The sequence below is a fragment of the Haliotis cracherodii genome, unplaced genomic scaffold (genome assembly GCF_022045235.1).
Source record: "Haliotis cracherodii isolate W230 unplaced genomic scaffold, xgHalCrac1.p SCAF_14, whole genome shotgun sequence".
Taxonomy (NCBI): domain Eukaryota; kingdom Metazoa; phylum Mollusca; class Gastropoda; order Lepetellida; family Haliotidae; genus Haliotis; species Haliotis cracherodii.
This window is the reverse complement of record NW_027266269.1, coordinates 32240766-32266486: the sequence shown is the minus strand read 5'-3', so window position 1 is coordinate 32266486 and position 25721 is coordinate 32240766. Positions and strand designations below refer to the sequence as shown.

Here is a 25721-nt window from a genome sequence, read left to right as displayed (position 1 = left end):
TCCTCGGTCTTGTCGGGATTGTTAAACTCTCGGGTAGATTCGCCCCCCGGTTATAAGAGCCCGTCCCTGCCTCCGTCAGGTCGTACGATACCGACCTAGACCTCGTGGTGGTGTCTTATTCTTTACATCAAACGTTACTACCCTAACAACAGTCGCTGGAAAACCTGAAGCCCAAAACACAACGATGATACCCGTATCACATACATCACCGTCAAGTAACCATTTCTTGTATGTTTCATTATAGGCGACCGTCAAACATGGGTGTATACTTCCTTTTGCCCGGAATTTTATAATGAATACTTGAACGGGCCATGTTATTTGTTGTAATTGCTAAATTTTGTCCTAGACTCATCTCCCCAGTCGTCTAAGGCCCTGCGATTCGCTGTGCAGAGTTGCGTCCCTTGGGCACACCAGAAACCTATGATTGTGGGTTCGAATCCCGGTTAGCCCCGATTATGTTTCTAGGTTTTTCAGCACCATACCCATGCTCGTGGGTTTCACCGAAGTGGTAAACGTCTGAGACCTGCATCACTTCGGGCTTTCCTCCCACATTAAGCTGACACGCCGTGATATAACTGGAATACTGTTAAAATCGGCGTTAAACCCAACTCACTCACTCACTCACTCATTTCCCCATGACATGTGAAGAGGGTAGATATTCTTGTGAACGGATGTAAGTTCTTCACAGAACATAAGAATGCTCCAATAGTTACAAGACAACCGATGTGTTTACACAAACAAAAGACTTCCTCGTCGTTTCATTGGTCCTAAGTAGTGTGATGTTGATGTCGTCAGCGGTGTAGTCATGGTTAGTTGATGTCGCCGAGGACACCGGACAAATGGGGAGGCATCACGTCTATTACTTTATGTATGTAGCTACAACGCTTGATGTCTCCATGGAAACCATTGATCTAAATGAAGACGTTGGCGCAGCTGAAGGGGGATTCCGTTTTGAGCGGTAGAACTTAACATGGCTCGTTTTCATTCCGTGCTCGCTATTACAGGTAAGATTATTTAAACAATGTGTTGAGAAAAAATGCAGGGAACGTGCACCACTGTATTCTGATCCTCTATATCCATGTGTCACTGACTGAACCATGGCGTCACTCATCTGCGCCAATTCTACATTTGAAAGGGTATGAAAGCCTAGAAGGGACATTGTCGCACTGTCGCATCGCCAAAAAGCAAAAAGTGTTAAAATTAACGAAAGCGCGACAAAGCGACAATATCCCTTCAAGGATTCCTAAAAAGTGACTCTGAATGTCAGACAATGAAAAATGATTGGTTGTTCGTGTCTTTCGACAAACCGAAATCGGTTCTGGACGAATTATTTTACATTTTAATCGTATTTACATCCACCGATGATTTGTTTAAAGTGTTTTTCAATTAATGATCCTTTATTTTTGTGAAAGAGGTTCCTGCATTGCATATTCTAAGCACCAAGCATTTTGTATGGCTCAAGGCAGAATTTTAACGCCTCAGTGGCCTAGGGGTAGAGCCTTCGCCCGGAGAGTGGAAGGTCCAAGGTTGGATCCCCAGCCGCGTCATGCCAAAATACGTTAAAAGATAGTACTTGTTGTTACTCTACCTGGCTCTCAGAATTAAGGGCTAAAACAAGGACTGGTCAGCACGGAGTCAGCATACTGTGTCTGAGTGGGGTATTCATGTTAAATTGCGGCATGGTATCACAGTGGGCTAGCACATCAGTCCGGACTAGTTCAAGCAGCCACACACACACACACACACACACACACACGTGCATGTCGCAATATAAGTGCAATAATCTTGAACGCGAGGTTAAACCCATTTCATCTCACCTCACCTCACCTCACCTCACCTCACCAGGTAAAATTTCACATTTCCGTCATTAGATATACATGTATAAAGGCAACATCAACAAGGCTTTGACGGAACACATTTAGCGTAGCTATCGCAAGGCCACTACGTCTTGCATGTCATCATCTTGGTGTCGTAATAAAGCCTCGAACTCTCTACCACGTCCTTCATCCGGTGATGGACAAAACTGTTTTTTTTCTGCAACCGCCAATTACAGACAACTTTTTCCTTGACCCCACTGTTGTCTGTGGCGTAGTAAAATAGAGATTGTTTTAATGAGGTCACGGGTCACGGTTCAACAGTAGTCTCATTTAGTAATTACAAGTTATGATATATTATCTCGAGGCTGAAATGTAGCTTATTACACCCAGGCCTTCTCTTTCACACACTATGTATATTATTTAAACGGTATAGAACATCAGTATCGGGAATATTGTCATTTACATGTCAATCTTTCTTTCGGAGCTTTCACAATTTACGTGAGACTTTTTAGTGTATAATCAGTCGTCTTAAAGTTTCTTGGAACAAACACTGGAATTAGTCTAAAATAACAATCACTGCTTGTTTGCAAAATTCTAACGTATTTGTTTTAAAGCAACCCCCCGCCCGATACAGTCTTGTGAACTTAATATAGGCTAGGTTTGTTTTCCTAAATGCTCGTTTATTCGAATAAATTTTAAAACACAAGTTATTCCATGGCGTGGGTTAGCATTAGGTATCCAATGTATTGACTCATGGGCTAGAATTGCTCGCTCTTAGCTTCAACATAGTCAGTGTCAAGGAAACTGAGGGGAAAGGAAAGTGGATAAATACATACAGTAAACTGCGTTTAGAACGAATACGCTTATAACGAACTGACGGATATAACGAATTGTGTTTTTGGTCCGGCCATGTACTGTATATATGTTGTATATGTTTAGGACGAACTACGGTTAAAGCGAACTAGAATTCGTGCTCCCTTTGAGTTCGTTATAACCATAGTTTACTGTACTTGCTCATGCAAAATGGGGGAAGTGCGGTTGCTACCGGTAGGGAAGGGCATGCTTATCCTTTTCAAGAACACCTGGTGTCATCACTTATTTTCAGTGGTCCATTCATATAATTTTCACAGCAATTTTGCCCTTTACACCCTATGGAACTAATTTAATTTCGGCGGATAATCAAGACCGGTTATTTTGGACGTATTACATTTTAAGTACTTGAAAATTGAAAGAACTTTTTTTAAATTGCATTATGTCTTGTAAAACGTAATCTGCGGATGGGTAGTTTTGCTTTAAAATAATTGGAAAAATGAGGACTCGGGTAAAATTGTGCCGAAAACAGCAAACTTATTGATGTCACCATTTAGTGATCCATTCCTATAATTTTCACCGACATTTTGCCTTTTACCCCCAATGGAATCTGTTTCGGCGGATAATCGAGACTGGTTATTCTCAGGCGTTGCCGTTTTTTAATAAATATAAGCTCATTTGTTTGACTTATTTCAGCTGGCCTTTGTAGTTAGTAGCTAGCCATTAGTGATAACTAGTTCATGTATTATCGACTTGCGAATGTGTGGTCTTGTTGTTGGGAGTATATAGAAGAAGTGGTGCGGATCCAATCAATCTACTTAAATATGTGTACGAGGGCGGGAGAACAATACCCGCTTAGCGGTCCGTTGCTGATGGCATCAGAGTCAATACAAACACTGTCCTGTTGGTGCATGACAGACCGAGAAGGCTTTGGGTCAGTAGGCCGGGACGCATCAGAAGTAGATCGTGACGGAGAGACATTATATAAGCTTAAAAAATAAAAGAATTGGTTCTCAGGCAATGACTTTTGAAAATAAAGTGCGGTGGCGGTGGTTGGGTTTTCTTTTAGCTTGTTCAAACTAGTATGTAACAAAATAAACAGTTGTGTACCATCAATCTTGGAAAGGGCTCCCAACATAAACAAGCATACCACTCCTGTTGCCACCATGACTATAACACCAGATGCGCAGTAAAGCAGTGTGCATGTAAAGGGAAGTAACTGTGTGCTCTATTGGACCGCATTGTCTTTAAGTATTATGGGGTTTTTTAGTGTTTTTTTAAAAATGGAAATGAAAACGAAGCGTGCAGCTGACTTGATGATGCGGGCGGCGCCTGAGAACCAAGACTATCATTTTTTTAGCCTTGATGTTATGAATCGATCAAACATATACAGTCGAACCTCGTTGTGTTGAACTCGTGGAGACCAATGGAAAAGTTCGAGTTATCCAGGGTTCGAGACAACCAACCAACATCAGTGTGGCGTGTGGACGTTGTTTTATTCTGAACTGTTCGAGTCTTTAGGGAATGTTATGATTAATTTGGATATGTTGGACTCCCAAATAAGTTCGACACAACTAGTTCGACAGATGCGAGTATAAATGATAATAAACATAGACAGATTTCGCAGGAACCGGAAGGTAAGTTCGAGTCAACAGGGAAATCGACATAACGAAGTTCGACTGTAGTTTGGTCCTTGGGGCAAATATTGAATAGAATTTCTTGGGCCCATATAGCTGCAGCATCTAATAGCTCATTCCAATTAATAGTATTTATTTTTAAGTCTAATTAATCATATTTAAGTCTAATTAAAACTAATAATTCTTGTGACCTTTGTATGGTATCAAATGAACTGCCGGTTAAAAGAACGTATACACCATGTTTGATGGTGGCTAAAAATGAAACAAACAGGACATAGAGATTACATGTATTTGATACGGGCATCATAGCTGACCTTTGACCTTCAGTTTGCAGCGTTTTGGAAACTGTGACTACAAGTGACGATTCAACTACGAGGGGCGTTAAATAAGTTTTGCAACTTCAATATTTATATAAGACCAAGTCGCAAAATATCTTTTGTACTTTTATTTTCCAATATAATCTCCATTCACCTCAATACACTTATTCCATTTGTCTTTCAAGCTTTTAATACCACTTTTATAGAAATCCGCAGATTGGCCCTCTAACCACGCCTCTGTGGCAGCCTTTATGTCCTCGTCATCCTGGAAGCGTCTTCCGCGTAGGGCAGATTTCATTTGCCGGAACAGGAAATAGTCACTGGGGGCTAAGTCTGGGCTGTAGGGTGGGTGATTTAACTGTTCGAATCCACATTCACATATGGCGGCCACATGCGATCATGGATTTCTTTTGCTTTGCATCCCTCCTTGGTAAGGAACTTTATTACAGCGTGTTGTTCATGTTTGGGAGAATCCATGATTGTGACCACCCTTAGGTGAATACAGCCATCACATCTAACTTATTGTTGTGTCTGGAACTTGTTATGACACGTGTCAACCTGATGTTATTATAGTGTCACACCTGCCACAAGCTGACATTGTTTGTGTTAACACAAATGCCCAAGTTGCAAAACTTATTGAACGCCCCTTGTATGTCATAAGCATGTGGTACTAGACAAAATAGACCTAATAAAGCGCATCTAAAAACTACCAATCCAAAATCCAATAAACATACAAACACCCACCTCACCCAGCTCCCTTAGTTCCCTCCTCCACCCACCTCGGCATTTATTCCAAATTTAAAAATTCCAAAAATTCAATATAAGCAACCCCTAAAAGCCCCCTCTTGGGTTGCACACACCACTTTCACGCTTTTCGGAAAACACTAAATGGTCTGGCCAGGCGCGTGTGCGAAATACGCTACAGTCGGAAAGCGCACGTTAAATCTCCTATATCAGTCAGTCAGACAAAATAGTGAATGGCATTGGATTATCATTTTTGTCACTGAATCATCAATTTTGGAAATGTTCTCCACATGTCTACCATAAAGCTTTACTTTACGTGAGCCTTTAATGTTGTCACCATTATCAAGAAGTGTAGAAAAGGATTTTGGGACATGGCAAATTGTTGTTGGTGTTTAAACAGAAAGGATGTGTCAAAGTATTCTGTTACAGTAAACTACGTTTATAACGAACACACTTATAACGAACAGACGGATATAACGAAATGTCTTTTAGTCCTGTTTGCTATTTATAGGCTGTATATATGTTTATTACAAACTACGATTATAACGAACTAATATTAGTGGTCCCTTTTAGTTCGTTATAACCGTATAGAACTGTATTTTGTTTTCCAGGTATTGTGTTGTGCATAGCCCTGTGTGAAGGTGCGATAACCGACTGTGTCAACGCCAACAGCTGTAATGGCCACGGCACGTGCCCCAGCCCCTGTTCAGCTCCGTGCACGTGTACTGATGGCTACGGCGGCCACGACTGCACTGTCCGTGAGTGTTCGTTACCTTGACCGTCGTTACAAGATTGGTTTGTTGTTTAACGCCGCACTCAGCAATATTCCAGCTTTATGACGGCGGTCTGAAAATAATCGAGTCTTCCAGTGATTGATATCATGAGCATCGATCCAGGCACTTGAGATCGATGATATGCATCAACCAAGTCAGCGAGCCTGACCACCCGATCCCGTTAGTCGCCTTTTACGACAAGCATAGTCGCCTTTCACGGGAAGCATGGGTTGCTGAGGACCGATTCCATCGCGGAATCTTCACGGGTCGGTCGTTACATGAACACCTGGTGTCATCACTGAGTAGACCCGTCGGCATCCCATTTGCATGGATCGATGTGCATGATGTCAATCACTGGATTGTCTGGTCCAGACCCGATTATTTACAGATCGCCTTCATATAGCTGGAATATTACTGAGTGCGGCGTTAAACAACACACACACAAACAAACAAATATTGATGTGTCAGGGGATGCGGGAGAAACCCTCAGTCAAGCAAGGCTTAAATTGAAAACGTTATACAGCGAATGCGACCATTATCAACTCTGTTTCATCCGCAGTGCAAAGATTTAGTCATCTTTCTGCTTCTGTTGCAGCACCCATCTGCTCTGCAGCCGGAGGTGAATGTGGTGCCAACGGTGTCTGTACAACGTCATCAAGCCCCTACGTCTGCACCTGCAACAACGGATACTCGGGCCCAAAGTGTACCGTAGGTAAGGAAAAGCATTTTGTTCAATTATGAGTGAAGGGGCGGGTTTAATGCATTTGAGGTAGTATCTCAGTCATGTCCCCGTCGATCAATTTTATATGACGTCCGTCGTTGCTTATACCAACTTGTACGGTGGCAGACCTGGGTTCCATTCGTCGCCACTCGCCCCTTTCCGTAACCTGCAAGAAGACTGGTTCCCCTCATTCGTCACAACTCGCCCCTTTCCGTAACCTGCAAGATGACTGGTTCCCCTCATTCGTCACCACTCGCCCCCTTCCGCAACCTGCAAGAAGACTGGTTCCCCTCATTCGTCACCACTCGTCCCTTTCCGTAACCTGCAAGAAGACTCGTCCCCCTATCGATGAATGTTATGCGCGAAAATACGACAGACCAATCAGAATGCGCGTATGATTTCAAGTTCTTCGTCAAAGAAATCCCTCAGAAATAATTTTGGATTTTACATCCCTCTTGCATCTAAAAATATACCCAAGACACAGTTAAATGTGTTCAATCATACTGTATAATTTCGCATGTCCCGATGTGCTTTAAATTGCATCTGATATCTATATAATATATGAGGAAAGATATGTGAACCATTACGTAACGAGTTAACAATTGGTTTAGGTATGCCCGTTTGCGCTAAGACGGAACCCGGTCGCAAAAATGGCCACGAGAGGGGCACGAGTCGCTATTCGGCTTGTCCCGGAGTTGATCACGAATGACCTAGGGTCATCTTGGAGAATCTTTGATTCCAACTTACCAATACTGCCGGACAATAGAAAGTATCAAAGTATACACTTGAAAAGTGGATTTGACCCCAAAAATACAAACGTTATCAGAACGTTACTAGGCTGGAAACAGTCGACTTAACGCTGCAAACGTAAGGTCCAAAACACATCTATGATACCCGTATCAAATACATCACCATCGAATAACCATTTCTTGGTTTTATTTTAGCCACCATCATTGAGCGAGTAAGTGAGTATGGTGTTACGCCGCTTTTGGCAATATTCCAGCAATAATCACGGCGGGGGACACCAGAAATTGGCTTCACACATTGTAACCATGTCGGGAATCGAACCCGGGTCTTCGGCGTGACGAGCCAACGCTTTAACCACTAGGCTATCCGACCGCCCTAGCCACCATGAAACATTATAAGCGGTTATTGACATATGTGGGACGTTAGGTAGCCTAGTGGTTGAAGCGTTCGCTCGACACGCCGAAGGCCCGGGTTCGATTTACCACGTCTGAAACCCGTTTCTGGTGTCCCCCGCCGTGATATTGCCGGAATATTGGGGCGGTGGGGTAGCCTAGTGGTTAAAGCTTTCGCTCCTCACGCCGAAGACACGTGTTCAAATTCCCGACATTTCTACACTGCGTGAAGCCCATTTCTGGTGTCCACCGCCGTGATATTGCCGGAATATTGTTAAAAGCGGCGTAAAACCACATTAACTCGTTAAGCGGCATTATCGTAGTCAAGTCGTATCAACTTTTTTAGTCCATGAACCTTGCTATAACAAACTGCTTTTTACAGCCCCAGTGTGCACTGCTGCCGGAAACCAATGTGGTACAAATGGCTACTGCAGTACGTCGCCCAGTCCATACTCCTGTACCTGCCGCAACGGCTACACAGGGGCACTGTGTACCATAGGTAATATCGCGACGCCTTCACTCTCATTACGTTAAATTGATAGCGAGCATCTCATTGGGTAGTGCACTGGTCTAAGCAGACCAGATCTTTCATGGGAAGAAATAAGATCGACGAAGCGTGTCCTGACGTCGCCCAGTTCATACTCCTGTACCTGCCGCAACGGCTACACAGGGGCACTGTGTACCATAGGTAATATCGCGACGCCTTCACTCTCATTACGTTAAATTGATAGCGAGCATCTCATTGGGTAGTGCACTGGTCTAAGCAGACCAGATCTTTCATGGGAAGAAACAAGATCGACGAAACGTGTCCTGACGTAAATATACCATACTGCCGTCAGAATATCTGAAAGAAATTTAGAAGTGATACACATAAAGGAGATAATATATGGATGTCAACTTCTTTATCACGAGGAACACAACGTCTTGATGAAGAAGTAAGCATATACTCCGAAACGTTGTGTTCCTCATAATAAAGAAGTTGACACACATATATTCTCCTCCTTATCTGAAAGAAAGTCTTGGCAGAGGATATTTATCGGAATGTGTACACGGGGCAAACTCACTGGATTGTCTGGTCCTGGCTCGATTATTTACAGACGGCCGTCATTTAGGTGGAATATTGCTCAGTGCGACGTTAAACAACAAACAAACAAACAAACAAACAAAAAATTGAACCTTCAACTTAGGCGTTTGTTTGAATTTACACTTGCGATCTTTCTATCCCATTTGTTTTGACACTGTTATTTTGATTGTGTTGTTAATTACAATTGTTGAACATATTTGATTGAACGTTTACTGTTAAGTTACTAATCCCAACAGTTTCATCATAAGTCGGCGATTGTACTACCTTTGTATCACCTTTGTACCATGTACCATGTATCTCTCCTATCCTATCTACAGCCCCCCTGTGCACTGCTGGCGGAAACCAATGTGGCACTAATGGCGTCTGTAGGACTTCCTCTACTCCCTATGTCTGCGTCTGCTCGAACGGATACTCAGGGCTGACCTGCACCACAGGTATATCTACAGTACATCTCTGGGATCAAATGAAATGATTTGTGTGTGTTGAAATGCAATGATTACTGGTTCGTCAAAGTTGGCGTTTAAATGACGACGCGTGTGTCACTTCAATAAATAGGACCCGTGAAGATCCGGGGTAGAATAGGTCTTCAGCAACCCATGCTTGCCGTAAATGGCGACTATGATTGTCGTATGAGGCGAGTATCGGTTTTTGGTGGTCAGGCTCGCTGAATTAGTTGATGCATGTCATCGTTTCCAAATTGCGTAAGTCGATGCTCATGATGTCAATCACTGGATTGTCTGGTCCAGACTCGATTATTTACAGACCGCCGTCAAATAGCTGGAATATTGATGAGTGTGGTGTTAAACAAAAAACAAACAAACTTCCATAAATAGAAATTATTATACCAGCATGTGTGTCGTACTGATTTCACGAACGAGTGTCAGAATGTTTGCATTTCCCGAGCGATAGAGATAGTAATACATGAGTGAGTGAGTGAGTGAGTATGGTTTTACGCCGCTTTTAGCAATATTCAAGCAATATCATGGCGGGGGACAGCAGAAATGGGCTTCACACATTGTACCCATGTCGGGAAACGAACCCGGGTCTTCGGCGAGCGAACGCTTTAACCACTAGGCCACCCGACCGCCCTAGTAATACATGAATACTTACACCAGTTTCGAAAATCAGTATGACACAGACCCGAGTGTAATAATTTCTTTATTAACCATTATTTGTTAATCCTTTTGAAATCCTCTCAGAAGAATCATGACAAAACCAAAACCACAAGTGTCGCAAAGACGTCAATAGTCATTTCTTATGTGACGTCATTCCGCCCTACGTCACAATAGGATTCGAATGACGTCAACAGTGCCGTCTGGATGTCGTAAAGAATACACTGGTGCGCGTGAAGTGATATTTGCAGAAGTACACGTACGATTGTTTTTAGCTCGGTTATTTCTATTTCGGGTAGCCTAGTGGTTTAAGCGTTCACTCGTCACGCCGAAGACCCGGGTTAGATTCCCGACATGGGTACAATGTGTGAAGCCCATTTCTGGGGTCCTCCCCCGTGATATTGCTGGAATATTGCTAAAAGCGGCGTAAAACCACACTCACCCACTCTTTTGATATTAACAATTCCTAGGTGGTTGTTGGTGTGAGACGTTTGTGTTTATATTTACAGCCCCGGTCTGCACTGCTACCGGAAACCAGTGCGGCGCTAAAGGAGTCTGCAGGACCTCCGTTACTCTACCACACATCTGTTCCTGTTCGAATGGATATACAGGAACACTGTGTAACATAGGTAAAGTAACACAACGTCCTCTCTCGTTGGGATCAAATGTCAATGTGTATTCGATTCCGGGATAGAATAGGTCTTCAGCAACCCACGCTTGCCGTAAAAGGTGACTATGCTTGTCGTAAAAGGCGACTAACGGGATCGGGTGGTCAGGCTCGCTGACATGGTTGATGCATGTCATCGATCCCAGTTGCGTGGATCGATGCTCATGATATCAATCACTAGATTGTCTGGTCCAGACTCGATTATTTACAGACCGCCGTCATATAGCTGGAATATTGCTGAGTGCGGCGTAAAACAACAAACAAACAAACAAACCAACCACTGTGTATTCAATGTGTGCAGTGATGCGTTGTGACGCTGTGAACAAGCGACGTCTGCTGTTGACATTTCGTCATATTTGGGACATCAGTAACAACTCCTGTATCGTCGTTGGCGAACAAGACCGCCTCCGTTGTGAAGTGGTAGAGCGTCCGCCCGGAGAACGAATGTCTGGGGTTCGATCCCCGGCCGCGTCATACCAAAAGACGTTAAAAGATGGTACTTGTTGTTACCCTGTCTGGCGCTCGGTATTAATGGGCTAAAACAAGGACTGGTCGGCTCGGAGTCAGTATACTGTGTCTGAGTGGGGTATTCATGTTAAACTGCGGCATGGTATCTCAGTGGGCTAGCACAATAAAATCGGCATTAGTCCGGGGTAGTACAAGCAGCCACACACACGTGCATGCTCGTTGCTATATAAGTACAACAATCTTGAACGCAACTTTAAACCCGATTTCACCCCATCTCGTTGGTGCCCCAAGATTACAAAATGTGTGCATATTTAAGTGAGTGAGTTATTATTTAACGTCACATCGGCATTTATCAGTCATGTAGCGATGAGTTGTCCGTAATTGATGGTATAACCTTATCAACATCACTTACACTTCCTCCATCTTCATGGGTGAATAGGGGGCACGGGTGGCCCAGTCGTCTAAAGCGCCGCGATTCGCTGTGCAGAGTTGCGTCCCTTGGGCACGCCAGAAACATATGATTGTGGGTTCGAATCCCGGTTCACCCCGATTATGTTTCTAGATTTGTCAGCACCATACCCGTGCTCGTGGGTTTCACCGAAGTGGTAAACGTCTGAGACCTGCATCACTTCAGGCTTTCCTCCCACATTAAGCTGACACACCGCGATATAACTGGAATACTGTTAAAAGCGGTGTTAATCCCAACTCACTCACTCACTCACCCATGGGTGAACAGATCTATTGTGTATATTTACAGCCCCCATCTGTTCAAGTGGCGGAAGTCAGTGCGGCGCCCATGGCAGCTGTACCGTGTCCTCCTCTCCCTACGTCTGTACCTGCAGAGACGGATACACAGGGTCACTATGTACCACAGGTAAGGGAAGGTACATTGACACACATTGACACACATTGGTGTCGAAAGACATGTCATATACATGTATCCATTACTGGTATCTCAGCAGATACTTTCGAATGGTGATAAATAAGCCTGTACATAACTAATATGCTACCGACAAAATATGAGGGAACCAATGATTTGAATGTAGCTATCGTTGAGGTGCACATTTACAATACCGTGATCTGAACATCACAATGAAAAAAAATCACATGTTACATAAACTGCACGTGATGCACGTGCACACAAAGGCAAAGTGTGTTCGCCTTCAGGTGAATTCCCATTCATTCATGAGCTTAAAAATGCCCCCGACGCTGCATCTCAATTAACAGACAAAATGGCGAACTGCGGGAAAGATAGATGTGGTTACCTCAATACCCCAAGTTGCTCGAAATGTTTGGCTAATGAAAAAGTGTAATTTCTCGACTTGGGTATAAGTACCGTCAAACTGGTGGGGTGGCAATGAGACCTGGGTGGGTGAGTGAGTGTTTCTAGGTTTGTCAGCACCATACCCGTGCTCGTGGGTTTAACCGAAGTGGTAAACGTCTGAGACCTGCATCACTTAGGGCTTTCCTCCCACATTAAGCTGACACGCCCTGATATAACTGGAATATTGTTAAAGTGGCGTTAAACCCAAATTAATTCACTCACTCACTTATAACCTTCTCGATATCAAATACACCACCTCTACAGTCGTTGGTGAGACAAAATGTTATGTATATTTACAGCCCCCATATGTACAAGTGGCGGAAGTCAGTGCGGCGCCCATGGCAGCTGTACCGTGTCCTCCTCTCCCTACGTCTGTACCTGCAGGGACGGATACACAGGCTCACTATGTACCACAGGTAAGGGAAGATACAGTGACACACATTGGTGTCAAAAGACAAAGGATATGAGTAAGTGAGTGAGTGAGTTGGTTTTAACGCCGCTTTTAACAGTATTCCAGTTATATCACGGCGTGTCAGCTTAATGTGGGAGGAAAGCCCGAAATGATGCAGATCTCAGACGTTTACCACTTCGATGAAACCCACGAGAACGGGTATGGTGCTGACAAACCTAGAAACATAATCGGGGCGAACCAGGATTCGAACCCACAATTATAGGTTTCTGGCGTGCCTAAGGGACGCAACTCTGCACAGCGAATCGCTGCACCTTAGACGACTGGGCCACCCCTGCCCCCAAATGATATGTATCCATTACTAGTGGGGTAGCCTAGTGGTTGAAGCGTTGGCTGGTCACGCCAAAGACCTGGGTTCGATTCCCCATATGGGTACAATGTGTAAAGCCCATTTTCTTGTGTCCGTAATATTGCTGGAATGTTGCAAAAAGCGGCGTAAAACCATGCTCACTCACTCACTCCCATTACTGGTATCTCAGAAAATATTTTCAAATGGAAACAAATAAAGTTGTCCATAACTGATATTGTAACCTTCTCGACATCACTTACACTTCCTCCATCCTCGACGCTGAACAGATCTATTGTGTATATTTACAGCCCCCATCTGTACAAGTGGCGGAAGTCAGTGTGGCGCACATGGCAGCTGTACCGTGTCCTCCTCTCCCTACGTCTGTACCTGCAGGGACGGATACACAGGGTCACTATGTACCACAGGTGAGGGGACAGTGTGTTCATAATAAAAATATTATTAGGCTATTTATATTGCGCATATTTCCATACCACTCACGGGCATGCCCAAAGCGCTATTATTACCCTGGTCACTTGAACAGTATTAACCCAAGAATCATTCTCAGCTCCCTGGGGAGAATACAACCCAAGCTGCCTGAAGGTTAACAACCACATTGCCATATCGCTAGCCATTTACAGACATAGGTGAATTCGACTGAAGGACGAGTAACTTATCAATGAGTTACAATCAGGAAAGTAGTCCGTCATAATCTGACCTCAGGTCATCACCATGGAGGAGCCAATCAGGGATCTGGAATTCGTTCTGACACATATGCTTCATAACAGTTATCTCAAATGGGTTTCTAACCCAAAGGTGTGTAAGAAAAAGTTAGAACAAAAACAATATCAAATGGCAGGCACAGAGGTTTCAGCCAAATAAAAAATGTGCATGGCGGTACCTTCTTGCATTGTGGTTGCCCCGAGATTAAAAAGTTGTCTCAAACATTGTTATATTTTATTTTATTTTTAAACATATTTTGTCCATAATTGATATTGTAACCTTCTCGACATCACTTACACTTCCTCCATCCTCGACGCTGAACAGATCTATTGTGTATATTTGCAGCCCCCATCTGTACAAGTGGCGGAAGTCAGTGCGGCGCACATGGCAGCTGTACCGTGTCCTCCTCTCCCTACGTCTGTACCTGCAGTGACGGATACACAGGGTCACTATGTACAACAGGTGAGGGGACAGTGTGTTCATAATAAAAATGATATTAGGCTATTTATATTGCGCATATTTCCATACCACTCACGGGTATGCTCAAAGCGCTATTATTACCCTGGTCACAGGATCAGTATTAACCCAAGAGTCATTCTCAGCTCCCTGGGGAGAATACAACCCAAGCTGCCTGAAGGTTAACAACCACATTGCCTTAGTTCATTCAAACTGGCATCAACAGACTGACTGTGGCTGTGTTACTGTCATACAGCGGTGTCAACTAGGAACCCTTGCTGTAACAAGATGACATGGTAATCTCTGTAGGGTCGAACACATTGTGGTGGATGTTTTAATAACTGAAAAAAGTGATGTTTGACTGGCGGCATCAATAGGTTGTCTCTGCCACGATGGCATCCTCTTACCATTACCTACTGTTGTCTGCATGGACTTGCATCTAACGCTGTTCCATTTGTCTTCACAGCCCCCATCTGCACTGCTGCAGGCAACCAGTGTGGCACTAATGGCGTCTGCAGGACCACCTCCACTCCCTACGTCTGCGTCTGCTCCAACGGATACAAGGGCAATCTGTGTACCATAGGTACTGTTACGATACTAGGGCTGGGACGGGTCCAAATTTACTACCCGGGTACCCAACACCCTATTACCCAACCCTACCCGGTACCCGCTGTAGATATTTAGAGATAGGTACAAACTGTCCGATTTGGAAAGGTTTGACCATAGCCCTGGCAAAATGTATTTAGACACACGTGTAAGACGATCCGGTCATGCATACACTGAAGTTTAATGCATGAGTGAGTGAGTGAGTTTGGTTTTATGCCGCTTTTAGAAATATTCCAGCAATATCATGGCGGGGGACACCATAAATGAGCTTCACACATTGTACCCATGTCGGGAATCGAACCCGGGTCCTCAACGTGACGAGCGAACGCTTTAACCACTAGGCTACCTGACCGCCCCTTTTAATGCATGAAGTTTTATCTTTATTCAAACACATAAAAGTCAGAAGGAATGGGTGCATTGTCAGAAAGAAATGGGATATTAGTGACGTATAGTGTAATCATAGAGTTTTAGATAATTTTTGTCATCAAACAATATATATCACGTGACTAACCACGGGTCCGGGTAGTCCTGTGGGTATCCGGGTCCTACTCAGGACCCACCCGACCCGGGTACCCGAGTTACCTGTCCCAGCCCTATACGATACATCCAATCTCAGCGGGATCCAATGTAGAGACTTGCATGTGTACTCACCCAGTAAACTTTGAAAGCAATGTCATCGTCACATTTGCTTTGACACAAGGGTTATATTGTGTCACTGAGGTTATGTTTACAGCCTGAACTCAAAGCATGCTCTAAGCACTAAGACATTTATTCTCCCGGTCCATGGGTCAGTGTGTACTCAACAATCATTCTCAGCTCCCTGGGGAGACTACAACAAGTTTATCATGTTGTTATTTCTTAGAAACATTTGTGGACATTAAATTGTTTTGAAAACGTTTCATATACAGTAAACTACGGTTATAACGAACACGCTTATAACGAAATGACGGATATAACGAACTTACTTTTTTGGTCCCGACAATTTGCTGTAGTTCTGTTGTATATGTGCTTATAACGAACTACGGTTATAACGAACTCAAAATAGTAGTCCCTTTGACTTCGTTATAACCGTAGTTTACTGTACTTCATTAAACCACGTTCGGGGCTCATGATAAGTTGGCAATGCTTCCACTTCAGCACCATTCTGCACAGCATCAGGAAGCCAATGCGGGATCAAGGGAGACTGCAACACCTGCTTGAGCACCTACGCCTGTCAGTGTTATTCTGGGTACGGAGGGGTCACCTGTTCAGCAGGTAAGGAAGTACTTTGACCAATTCGCCTGTCAGTGTTATTCTGGGTATGGAGGTGGCACCTGTTCAGCAGGTAAGGAAGTACTTGAGCACCTACGCCTGTCAGTGTTATTCTGGGTACGGAGGGGTCACCTGTTCAGCAGGTAAGGAAGTACTTTGACCAATTCGCCTGTCAGTGTTATTCTGGGTATGGAGGTGGCACCTGTTCAGCAGGTAAGGATGTACTACAACACCTACGCCTGTCAGTGTTATTCTGGGTACGGAGGGGTCACCTGTTCAGCAGGTAAGGATGTACTTGAGCACTACGCCTGTCAGTGTTATTCTGGGTACGTAGGGGTCACCTGTTCAGCAGGTAAGGAAGTACTTTGACCAATTCGCCTGTCAGTGTTATTCTGGGTATGGAGGTGGCACCTGTTCAGCAGGTAAGGAAGTACTTGAGCACCTACGCCTGTCAGTGTTATTCTGGGTACGGAGGGGTCACCTGTTCAGCAGGTAAGGAAGTACTTTGACCAATTCGCCTGTCAGTGTTATTCTGGGTATGGAGGTGGCACCTGTTCAGCAGGTAAGGATGTACTACAACACCTACGCCTGTCAGTGTTATTCTGGGTACGGAGGGGTCACCTGTTCAGCAGGTAAGGATGTACTTGAGCACTACGCCTGTCAGTGTTATTCTGGGTACGTAGGGGTCACCTGTTCAGCAGGTAAGGAAGTACTTTGACCAATTCGCCTGTCAGTGTTATTCTGGGTATGGAGGTGGCACCTGTTCAGCAGGTAAGGATGTACTACAACACCTACGCCTGTCAGTGTTATTCTGGGTACGGAGGGGTCACCTGTTCAGCAGGTAAGGATGTACTTGAGCACTACGCCTGTCAGTGTTATTCTGGGTACTGAGGGGTCACCTGTTCAGAAGGTAAGGATGTACTTGAGCACCTACGCCTGTCAGTGTTATTCTGGGTACGGAGGGGTCACCTGTTCAGCAGGTAAGGATATACTGGAGCACCTATGTCTGTCAGTGTTATTCTGGGTATGGAGGGGCCACCTGTTCAGCAGGTAAGGATGTACTTGAGCACCTACGTGACTGAGTGAGTGAGTTGGGTTTAACGCCGTGTCAGCTTAATGTGGGATGAAAGCCCGAAGTGATGCAGGTCTCAGACGTTTACCACTTCGGTGAAACCCACGAGCACTGGTATGGTGCTGACAAACCTAGAAACATAATCGGGGCGAACCGGGATTCGAACCCACAATCATAGGTTTCTGGTGTGCCCAAGGGACGCAACTCTGCACAGCGAATTGTGGCACCCTAGACGACTGGACCACGGATGAGGCACATCGCAGAGACAGTAAGACTGTTAATGTTTCCTCATGACCATTTCTACATTTGAACAAATGCTACCATCCCCTTGCGTGTATATAACAATTCCCCCGTGAAGATCCGGGTTAGTAGTGGTCTTCAGCAACCCATGCTTGAAGTAAGATGGACTATCGGGTGGTCAGGCTCGCTGACTTGGTTGATGCATGTCATCGTATCTGCAACAAACACACACACGCGCATGTCTGCATCAAACACACACGCATATCTGCAACAAATACACACACACACTCATGTCTGCATCAAACACACACGCATATCTGCAACAAACACACACACACTCATGTCTGCATCGAACACACACGCATATCTGCAACAAACACACACACACTCATGTCTGCATCAAACACACGCGCATATCTGCAACAAACACACACACACTCATGTCTGCAACAAACACACTCGCATATCTGCAACAAACACACACACACTCATGTCTGCATCAAACACACACACACGCATATCTGCAACAACCACACACACGCATGTCTGCATCAAACACACACACACTCATGTCTGCATCAAACACACACGCATATCTGCAACAAACACACACACACTCATGTCTGCAACAAACACACACACACGCATATCTGCAATAAAAACACACACGCATGTCTGCATCAAACACACACGCATGTCTGCATCAAACACACATGCATATCTGCAACAAACACACACACACTCATGTCTGCATCAAACACACACTCATGTCTGCAACAAACACACACACGCATATATGCAACAAACACACACGCATGTCTTCAAAAAAACAAAACACACACACACGCATGTCTGCAACAAACACACACATGTGTCTATTACAAATACACACAAACATGTAACAAACACACGCATCTCTATAACAAACAAACAGCTCTATTCAAGCACACGCAGCTCTAGCCAAACACCACATGTCTATAACAAACACACGCAGCTTTATAACAAACATGCACACACAGCTATATAACAAACATGCACATATTTATAACAAACACATACAGCTTTATAACAAACACGCAGATTTATAACAAACACATACAACTTTATAACAAACACACAGCTTTATAACAAACATGCACACAGCTTTATAACAAACATGCATATATTTATAACAAACACATACAGCTTTAAAACAAACACACAGCTTTATAACAAACGTGCACACACAACTATATAACAACCATGCACATATTTATAACAAACACATACAGCTTTATATCAAACACACAGCTTTATAACAAACATGCACACACAGCTATATAACAAACATGCACATATTTATAACAAACACAGCTTTATAGCAAACACACGCAGCTTTATAACAAACATGCACACACAGCTTTATAACAAACATGCACATATTTATAACAAAACACAAACAGCTGTATAACAAACACACATCTCTATCACAAACACACATCTCTATCACAAACACACAGCTCTATCACAAACACACAGCTCTGTCACGAACAAAGAATTACAAAGACAGTTTAAGCACTGACATTGATCAGCATGATGTATGTCAGTATGTCATTTCTTGTACAGAATATCAGAGCCAAATACTTGTAATTTTCAACAGCATCATTGTAATGATTTGAGGACGTTCTTCACAGAACTCATTATTTTTCTTTCAGACTTCATCCGTGTGTATTTTTTGTACAAAGTAAAATTTGTTCATGTGAAAAAAAAATGAAAAAAATGATGTATATGCAAATATGCTGATTGGGCACTATTTTCCAGCGCCTCCGTGCAGCCCCCGAGGGAGTGAATGTAACAATGGAGGATGGTGCGACACTTCAACATTCCCCTACAAGTGCACCTGTCTTGCAGGTTTCACTGGACCCACGTGTCGTAAGTCACTTGCTACATTCTACTCAAAATCCATTCTCGAGATACGTACAAGGCAAACTGACAACGACTCATTTCATCCAAATACCTCCCAAAAATAGAAAGAATAGTTCCATTACCCCGTTAACATCCGGGTAAACATTGGTCTTTAGCAACCCCTGCTTGTGAAGATCCGGGTTAGAATTGGTCTTCAGCACCTTATGTTTGGTATTCAGGCGACTAACGGGATCGGGTTGTCAGGCTCGCTGACTTGGTTGATGCCCGTCATCGTTTCCCAATTGCATGGATCTATGCTCATGATGTCAATCACTGATTTGTCTGGTCCAGACTCGATTATTTATAGATCGCTGTCAAGCAGCTGGAATATTGCTGAGTGCTGCGTTAAACTAACAAACAAACAAATCGTACCCCAAATGCATGGAACGATGCTCATGATGTCAACCACTGGATTGTCTAATCCAGACTCGGTTATATACAGACCGCTGTCATATAAATGGAAAATTGCCGAGTATGGTGTTAAACAATGAACAAACATTACTGTTTACGAAACAAATTGTGATTAAATGCATGATTTGATTGTTACTAAAACCATGCATGTTATTCGTTTCTTTCAGTCACGTGGACATGGTCAAGTGGCAGTCACGTGACAATCTTCCTGGGCCCCCTCGTCGTCTCTGCATTGTCGAGTCTGTTCTTGGCGCAGTTCTAATGGCAGCATACCTTAAATAATGGAATGGTCAACTGACTATCTAAGTTTCTGAAAATATCCATTTGTAAGGTATATTTTGTCTACTTTCGATCATATCTAACGGGTCGCCTCTAATATGTTTGCGTCAAAGATTCACCTTCTGAACGAAAACTGTGTGGTGTACTCCACGGTTCTGTCTTGGGACCGATTCTTTTCGTGCTTTATGCCAAGCCGGTGGGTCGACTGAAAATTCACCTCGATCATGAACTTCTTGCTGGAAGCAGAGGGGCACGGGTGGCCCAGTCGTCTAAGGCGCCGCGATTCGCTGTGCAGAGTTGCGTCCCTTGGGCACGCCAGAAACCTATGATTGTGGGTTCGAATCCCGGTTCGCCCCGATTATGTTTCTAGGTTTGTCAGCACCATACCCGTTCACGTGGGTTTCACCGAAGTGGTAAACGTCTCAGACCTGCTTCACTTCGGGCTTTCCTTCCACATTAAGCTGACACGCCGTGATATAACTGGAATACTGTTAAAATCGGCGTTAAACCCAACTCACTCACTCACACTTGCCTGAAGCGCTAAAGTACAGGTTTCATCAAGCGTGAAATACCTTAGGGTCCGTCTGACGTTACTCTCCGTATGGAACAGCATATTATAACCATCGTCAAGAAATGCTACAGTAACTTCTATCTGAGAAACAAAGGCGGCTCTCTGAATCTTCTCAGTGATACATCTACAGCAGCACTAAGATCGCTCGTTCTGGCAAGAAAAGAGAATTTCAAATTAGAAATTTAGCAATATTCCAGCAATATCACGGCGGGGCACACCAGAAATGGGCTCAAACTATAGTACCCATGTCGGAATCGAACCTGGGTCTTCCGCGTGACGAGCGAACGCTTTAACCACTTGGCTACCCTACTGTCCCTTCTGACGAGTAGAGCAAGTACGCCATCTTTTGAAGATCCAGAACAATGGTGCTCGCATTGTGACCAGAACACTCTACTGGTGAAGGACCTTAACTGGCTTCCTCTGCAAACAAGGAGTCGACTTCAAAGTGCTGATCTCACTTATCAATGTGTGAATAGCATAGTGTCTAGATGTCTAAACTAGCGAATGAGTACTACCCAGCTAGATCTCTTAAGACCCGTGAAGATCTGGGGTAGAATAGGTCTTCAGAAATCCATGTTTGCCGTAACAGGCGACTATGCTTGTCGTGAGAGTCGACTAACGGGTCATCATGCTCGCTGACTTGGTTGATGCATGTCATCGTACCCCAAATGCTCGAAGCTCATGATGTCAATCCCTGGATTGTCTGGTCCAGACTCGATTATTTACAGACCGACTGAATATTGTTGTGTGCAGCGTTAAACAACAAACAAACAAACAAACACATCCTATGCAAACAAGGAGTCGACATCGAAGTGTTGTATCTCACTTATCAATGTGTGAATGGCATAGTATCGAGATATCTAACCTAGCGAATGAGTACCACCCAGAAAGATCTCTGAAGTCAAGTTCTCAACACGAGCTTGTTCCGGAGTCCAAATTAAAACATTTGGATGTTGGTCATTCGCTCACAACATTGGACGAATGAGAGGAATGCACATATGCTCCCAGGACTGGCCCTTCTGTTCATCTGGCACTCCCAAAGGAGTTAGAACCTTGACCATAACATGCAAACTCATATTCTACCATGACATTGATGAATGCTTGATTCTGATTGGTTAAAAAGAGGTTTCCTTTTTGCTACGGAAACCCCTTTCAAATATATTAAGCCTAATAAAGCGCTCGGTTCCAAATTATAATAAAGAGGTATCTATTCTACAGTGGGACTACATCAAATTTCAAAACACAGTAGGTTTATCTCCTAATTATCTCCACCCTACAATAAACAGATACATTGTATGCATTTGTTTGTTATGACTGACTGACTGAGTATGGTTTTACGCCGCTTTTAGCAATATTCCAGCAATATCACGGCGGGGGACACCAGAAATGGGCTTCACACATTGTACCCATGTTTGTTATGAAGGGAATAATACAGTTATGCCAGTAGGTATCGCCCTGTGATCCAGCATTACCTCTGGAAACTTAGATCCTGGATCATAACATGGAAACGGTCCTGATGTTTATGCAACATTTGTATCTAGAGAAGTACACGTTCATGCTGTCGGATTTGCCATCCACCTATACTACTCAAAAGAAGTTAAGGATCACATGATTCTTCCATATTACAATAGTTAATCTCTCATGCCATGACAGATTAACTTTACCAATATGAAAGAATCGGGTGATCCTTAACGTATTTTGAGTAGTATATTTAAATGCTGACAGTCAAGATTACGAAATATTTTCAGGGTTATATACATGTACATTGCAAAATTTTAATGTATATTTTGTCATGATTGCGTAAATATCCAGGTGAGCGATATAGGCCGTATGGGCCTCTTGGTATTATTATTGTTGTTGTTGTTGTTGTTGTTGTTGTTGTTGTTGTTGTATCCACCTATTTTAAATGCTGACAGTCAAGATTACGAAATATTTTCAGTATTATATACATGTACATTGCAAATGTATATTTTGTCATGAGTGCGTAAATATCCAGGTGAGCGATACAGGCCCTATGGGCCTCTTGTTGTTGTTGCTGTTGTTGTTGTTGTTGTCGTCATCATCATTTGTTTCGATGTCCGTGCTGATGGTCACCAAATTAGAGACAACCATGGCAACACTTGTAATTGGTGTATTGTTTCTGTTCTGATCCCTACCTGTTTATTAAGAAAGAAACTGCTCCTCACCTGTACATTGGCCTGATGATGTGTAGAGTTTCTGACGTAAGTGGGTTGTTCCACTGAAATAAAGCATACGGTTCAAGACAAACGGCATGTTTTTGGTATTTTGTATCATATTGGACTTTGGAAGATGGGTAGCCAACTCGTCTAAGGCGCCGTAATTAGCTGTGAAAAGTTACGTCCCTTGGGCACGCCAAAAACCTATGATCCTGGGTTCGAATCCCGATTCACGCTTATTATTTTTCTAAGTTTGTCAGCGCAATACCGTGCTGGTGGGTTTCACCAAAATGTTTGTTTGTTTGACATCATGAGCATCGATCTACGGGATCAACTGGGATACGATGACATGCAAGCCTGACCACCCGATCCTGTTAGTCGCCTCTTACGGCAAGCATGGGTTGTTGAAGGCCTATTCTACCTCGGATCTTCACGGGTCTTCGCCAACATGGTTAAGAGACCTGCTTTTCTTTCCAGATGATGTTGGCAAGCCGTGATATAACGGCATGGAATACTGTTCAAACCGGTTTCAAACCAATAACTCCTGCATTCATATTGCACTTGGGGCCATCGGGTAGCCTAGTGGTTAAAGCGTTCGCTCGTCACGCCGAAGACCCGGGTTCGATTCCCGACATGGGTACAATGTGTGAAGCCCATTTCTGGTGACCCCCGCCCTGATATTGCTGGAATATTGCTAAAAGCGGCGTAAAACCATACTCACTCACGTTGCACCTAACGTCGCTTCAACAGTATGTCACCGCGTGTCCGCTTAATATGGGAGGAAAATCCGAATTGATTAAAGTATAAGTGGTTTCCCAATTTATCGGTCCACCAAGGGGTTCTAGCCAGCGATCACTGGATTCTGGCATGCCTAGGGGAGGCAACTCATCTAAATGCAGCGACATGTGTATACGACCCGTGAAGATCCAGGGTTGAATAGGTCTCCAGTAACCCCATGCTTGCTGTAAAAGGCGATTAACGGCATTGGGTGATCAGGCTCGCTGACTTGGTTGATGCATGTCATCGTATCCCAATTGAATGGATCGATGCTTATGAAGTCAACCACTGGATTGTCTGGTCCAGACTCGATTATTTACAGACCGCCGTCATATAGCTGGAATATTGCTGAGTGCTGCTTGAAACAACAAACAAACATATGAACACCATCATCACGTCGATGTTATCATCCGCATTATCCTTCCTCTGGCCGGACTCGCGAAATGTGGGTTTTCATCGTAGTACCACAGGGTAAATCGAACCCAGACCTTCGGCGTGAAAAGCGAACGCTTTAACCATTAGGCTAGACCACCACACCAGATAAAATCAGTCAGTAAGCGTTGATAAACTGCCGGGAAGTTTAGTTCAGTACAGATGCTGGGAAGCAAGGTTTGAACCCACGATATGGAGTTCCCATGTAATACATCTTTAGTCCATACAAATCAGTAAAACACCGTCGCCATTCTGGCGAGTCCTAAAAGCGATATTTATCATAACGGATTGGATACAGAGCGCATTGGATAATCGAATATGTGTGGAAATTTGGAGCGACGAATTAATATTCCTCCGAACGCAATCATCCGTTGTTGTTTTTTTTCCATTTTGAAACAAGCCATTGCCTGCGTCTTGTGCAGTGAGTCTAGCACAATATAAGTGCACACATTATTTATATTTATACCAAGGTTCCGTCGGTCCGTCCGTCCGAAAACTTTGTCCGCGCGATTTCTCCTTAACTATTCAGACCGCCTCCGTGGTCTAGTGGTAGAGCGTCCGCCCGGAGAGCGGAAGGTCCGGGGTTCGATCCCCGGCCGCGTCATACCAAAAGCCGTTAAAAGATGGTACTTGTTGTTACCCTGTCTGGCGCTCGGCATTAAGGGGCTAATACAAGGACTGGTCGACTCGGAGTCAGTATACTGTGTCTGAGTGGGGTATTCAAGTTAAACTGCAGCATGGTATCTCAGTAAGCTAGCATTATAAATCGGAAATCAGTCCGGACTAGTACAAGCAGCCACACAAACACACACACGTACATGCACGTCGCTATATAAGTGCAATAATCTTGGACGCGACGTTAAACCCCATTTCACCTCACCTCACCTTAAACTATTCAGTGGATTCATCTCAAACTTTGTACATATAATCTGTGTCATATGGAGGGGTGCAGTCAAAAGAAAAAAAATATTTTTTTATTAATTTTTCAAACCCTTACGTCTGTCCGAAAACTTTGTCCGCGCGATTTCTCTTAAACTATTCAGCTGATTCATCTCAAACTTAGTACATATAATCTGTGTCATGTGGAGGGATGCAGTCAAAAGAAAGAAATTGTTTTTATTAATTTTCCATTTTTTAGGATTTTTTTCAAACCCTAACCCTATCCTCGCTATTTAATTTGAAACTACTGACACACTAGGCGGGTCGGGGGTATTAGTGAGCCACGCTCACGTTTTTTTCTTGTTTTATAATTTGTGCCTTGTCTTGACATGTAACAAGAATGAATCTTGTCCGGATGTGCAATCATCGTGTAAATGTTCATTCTATTTTTTGTTAGAATGTGAAAAATATGTGCTTTGTATAAATGTAACTAAATTTAGAAGAGCGTTGTTAAAATTCAGAAGTGGTTTTAATT

At 43.7% G+C, this 25721-nt stretch overlaps 1 protein-coding gene across 1 annotated transcript; it reads left to right on the top strand.

Moving 5' to 3' along the window:
- The first annotated feature begins 970 nt into the window (after positions 1–970).
- Positions 971–20333, top strand: LOC139460731 (fibropellin-1-like). Its single transcript, XM_071242209.1, has 14 exons — positions 971–1004; positions 5937–6083; positions 6694–6810; positions 8341–8457; positions 9360–9476; positions 10664–10783; positions 12047–12163; positions 12913–13029; positions 13680–13796; positions 14437–14553; positions 15014–15130; positions 16291–16407; positions 19517–19627; positions 20239–20333. Exons 1-14 carry the CDS (start codon positions 971–973, stop codon positions 20331–20333), a joined length of 1560 nt encoding a protein of 519 aa, XP_071098310.1.
- Positions 20334–25721: the final 5388 nt, after the last annotated feature.

Coding starts and splice junctions, on each gene's coding strand:
- LOC139460731 (XM_071242209.1), top strand. CDS start 971: ATGGCTCGTTTTCATTCCGTGCTCGCTATTACAG. Junction 8,458..9,359: donor AGGGGCACTGTGTACCATAG/GTAATATCGCGA, acceptor TCCTATCTACAG/CCCCCCTGTGCACTGCTGGC. Junction 13,030..13,679: donor AGGCTCACTATGTACCACAG/GTAAGGGAAGAT, acceptor GTATATTTACAG/CCCCCATCTGTACAAGTGGC.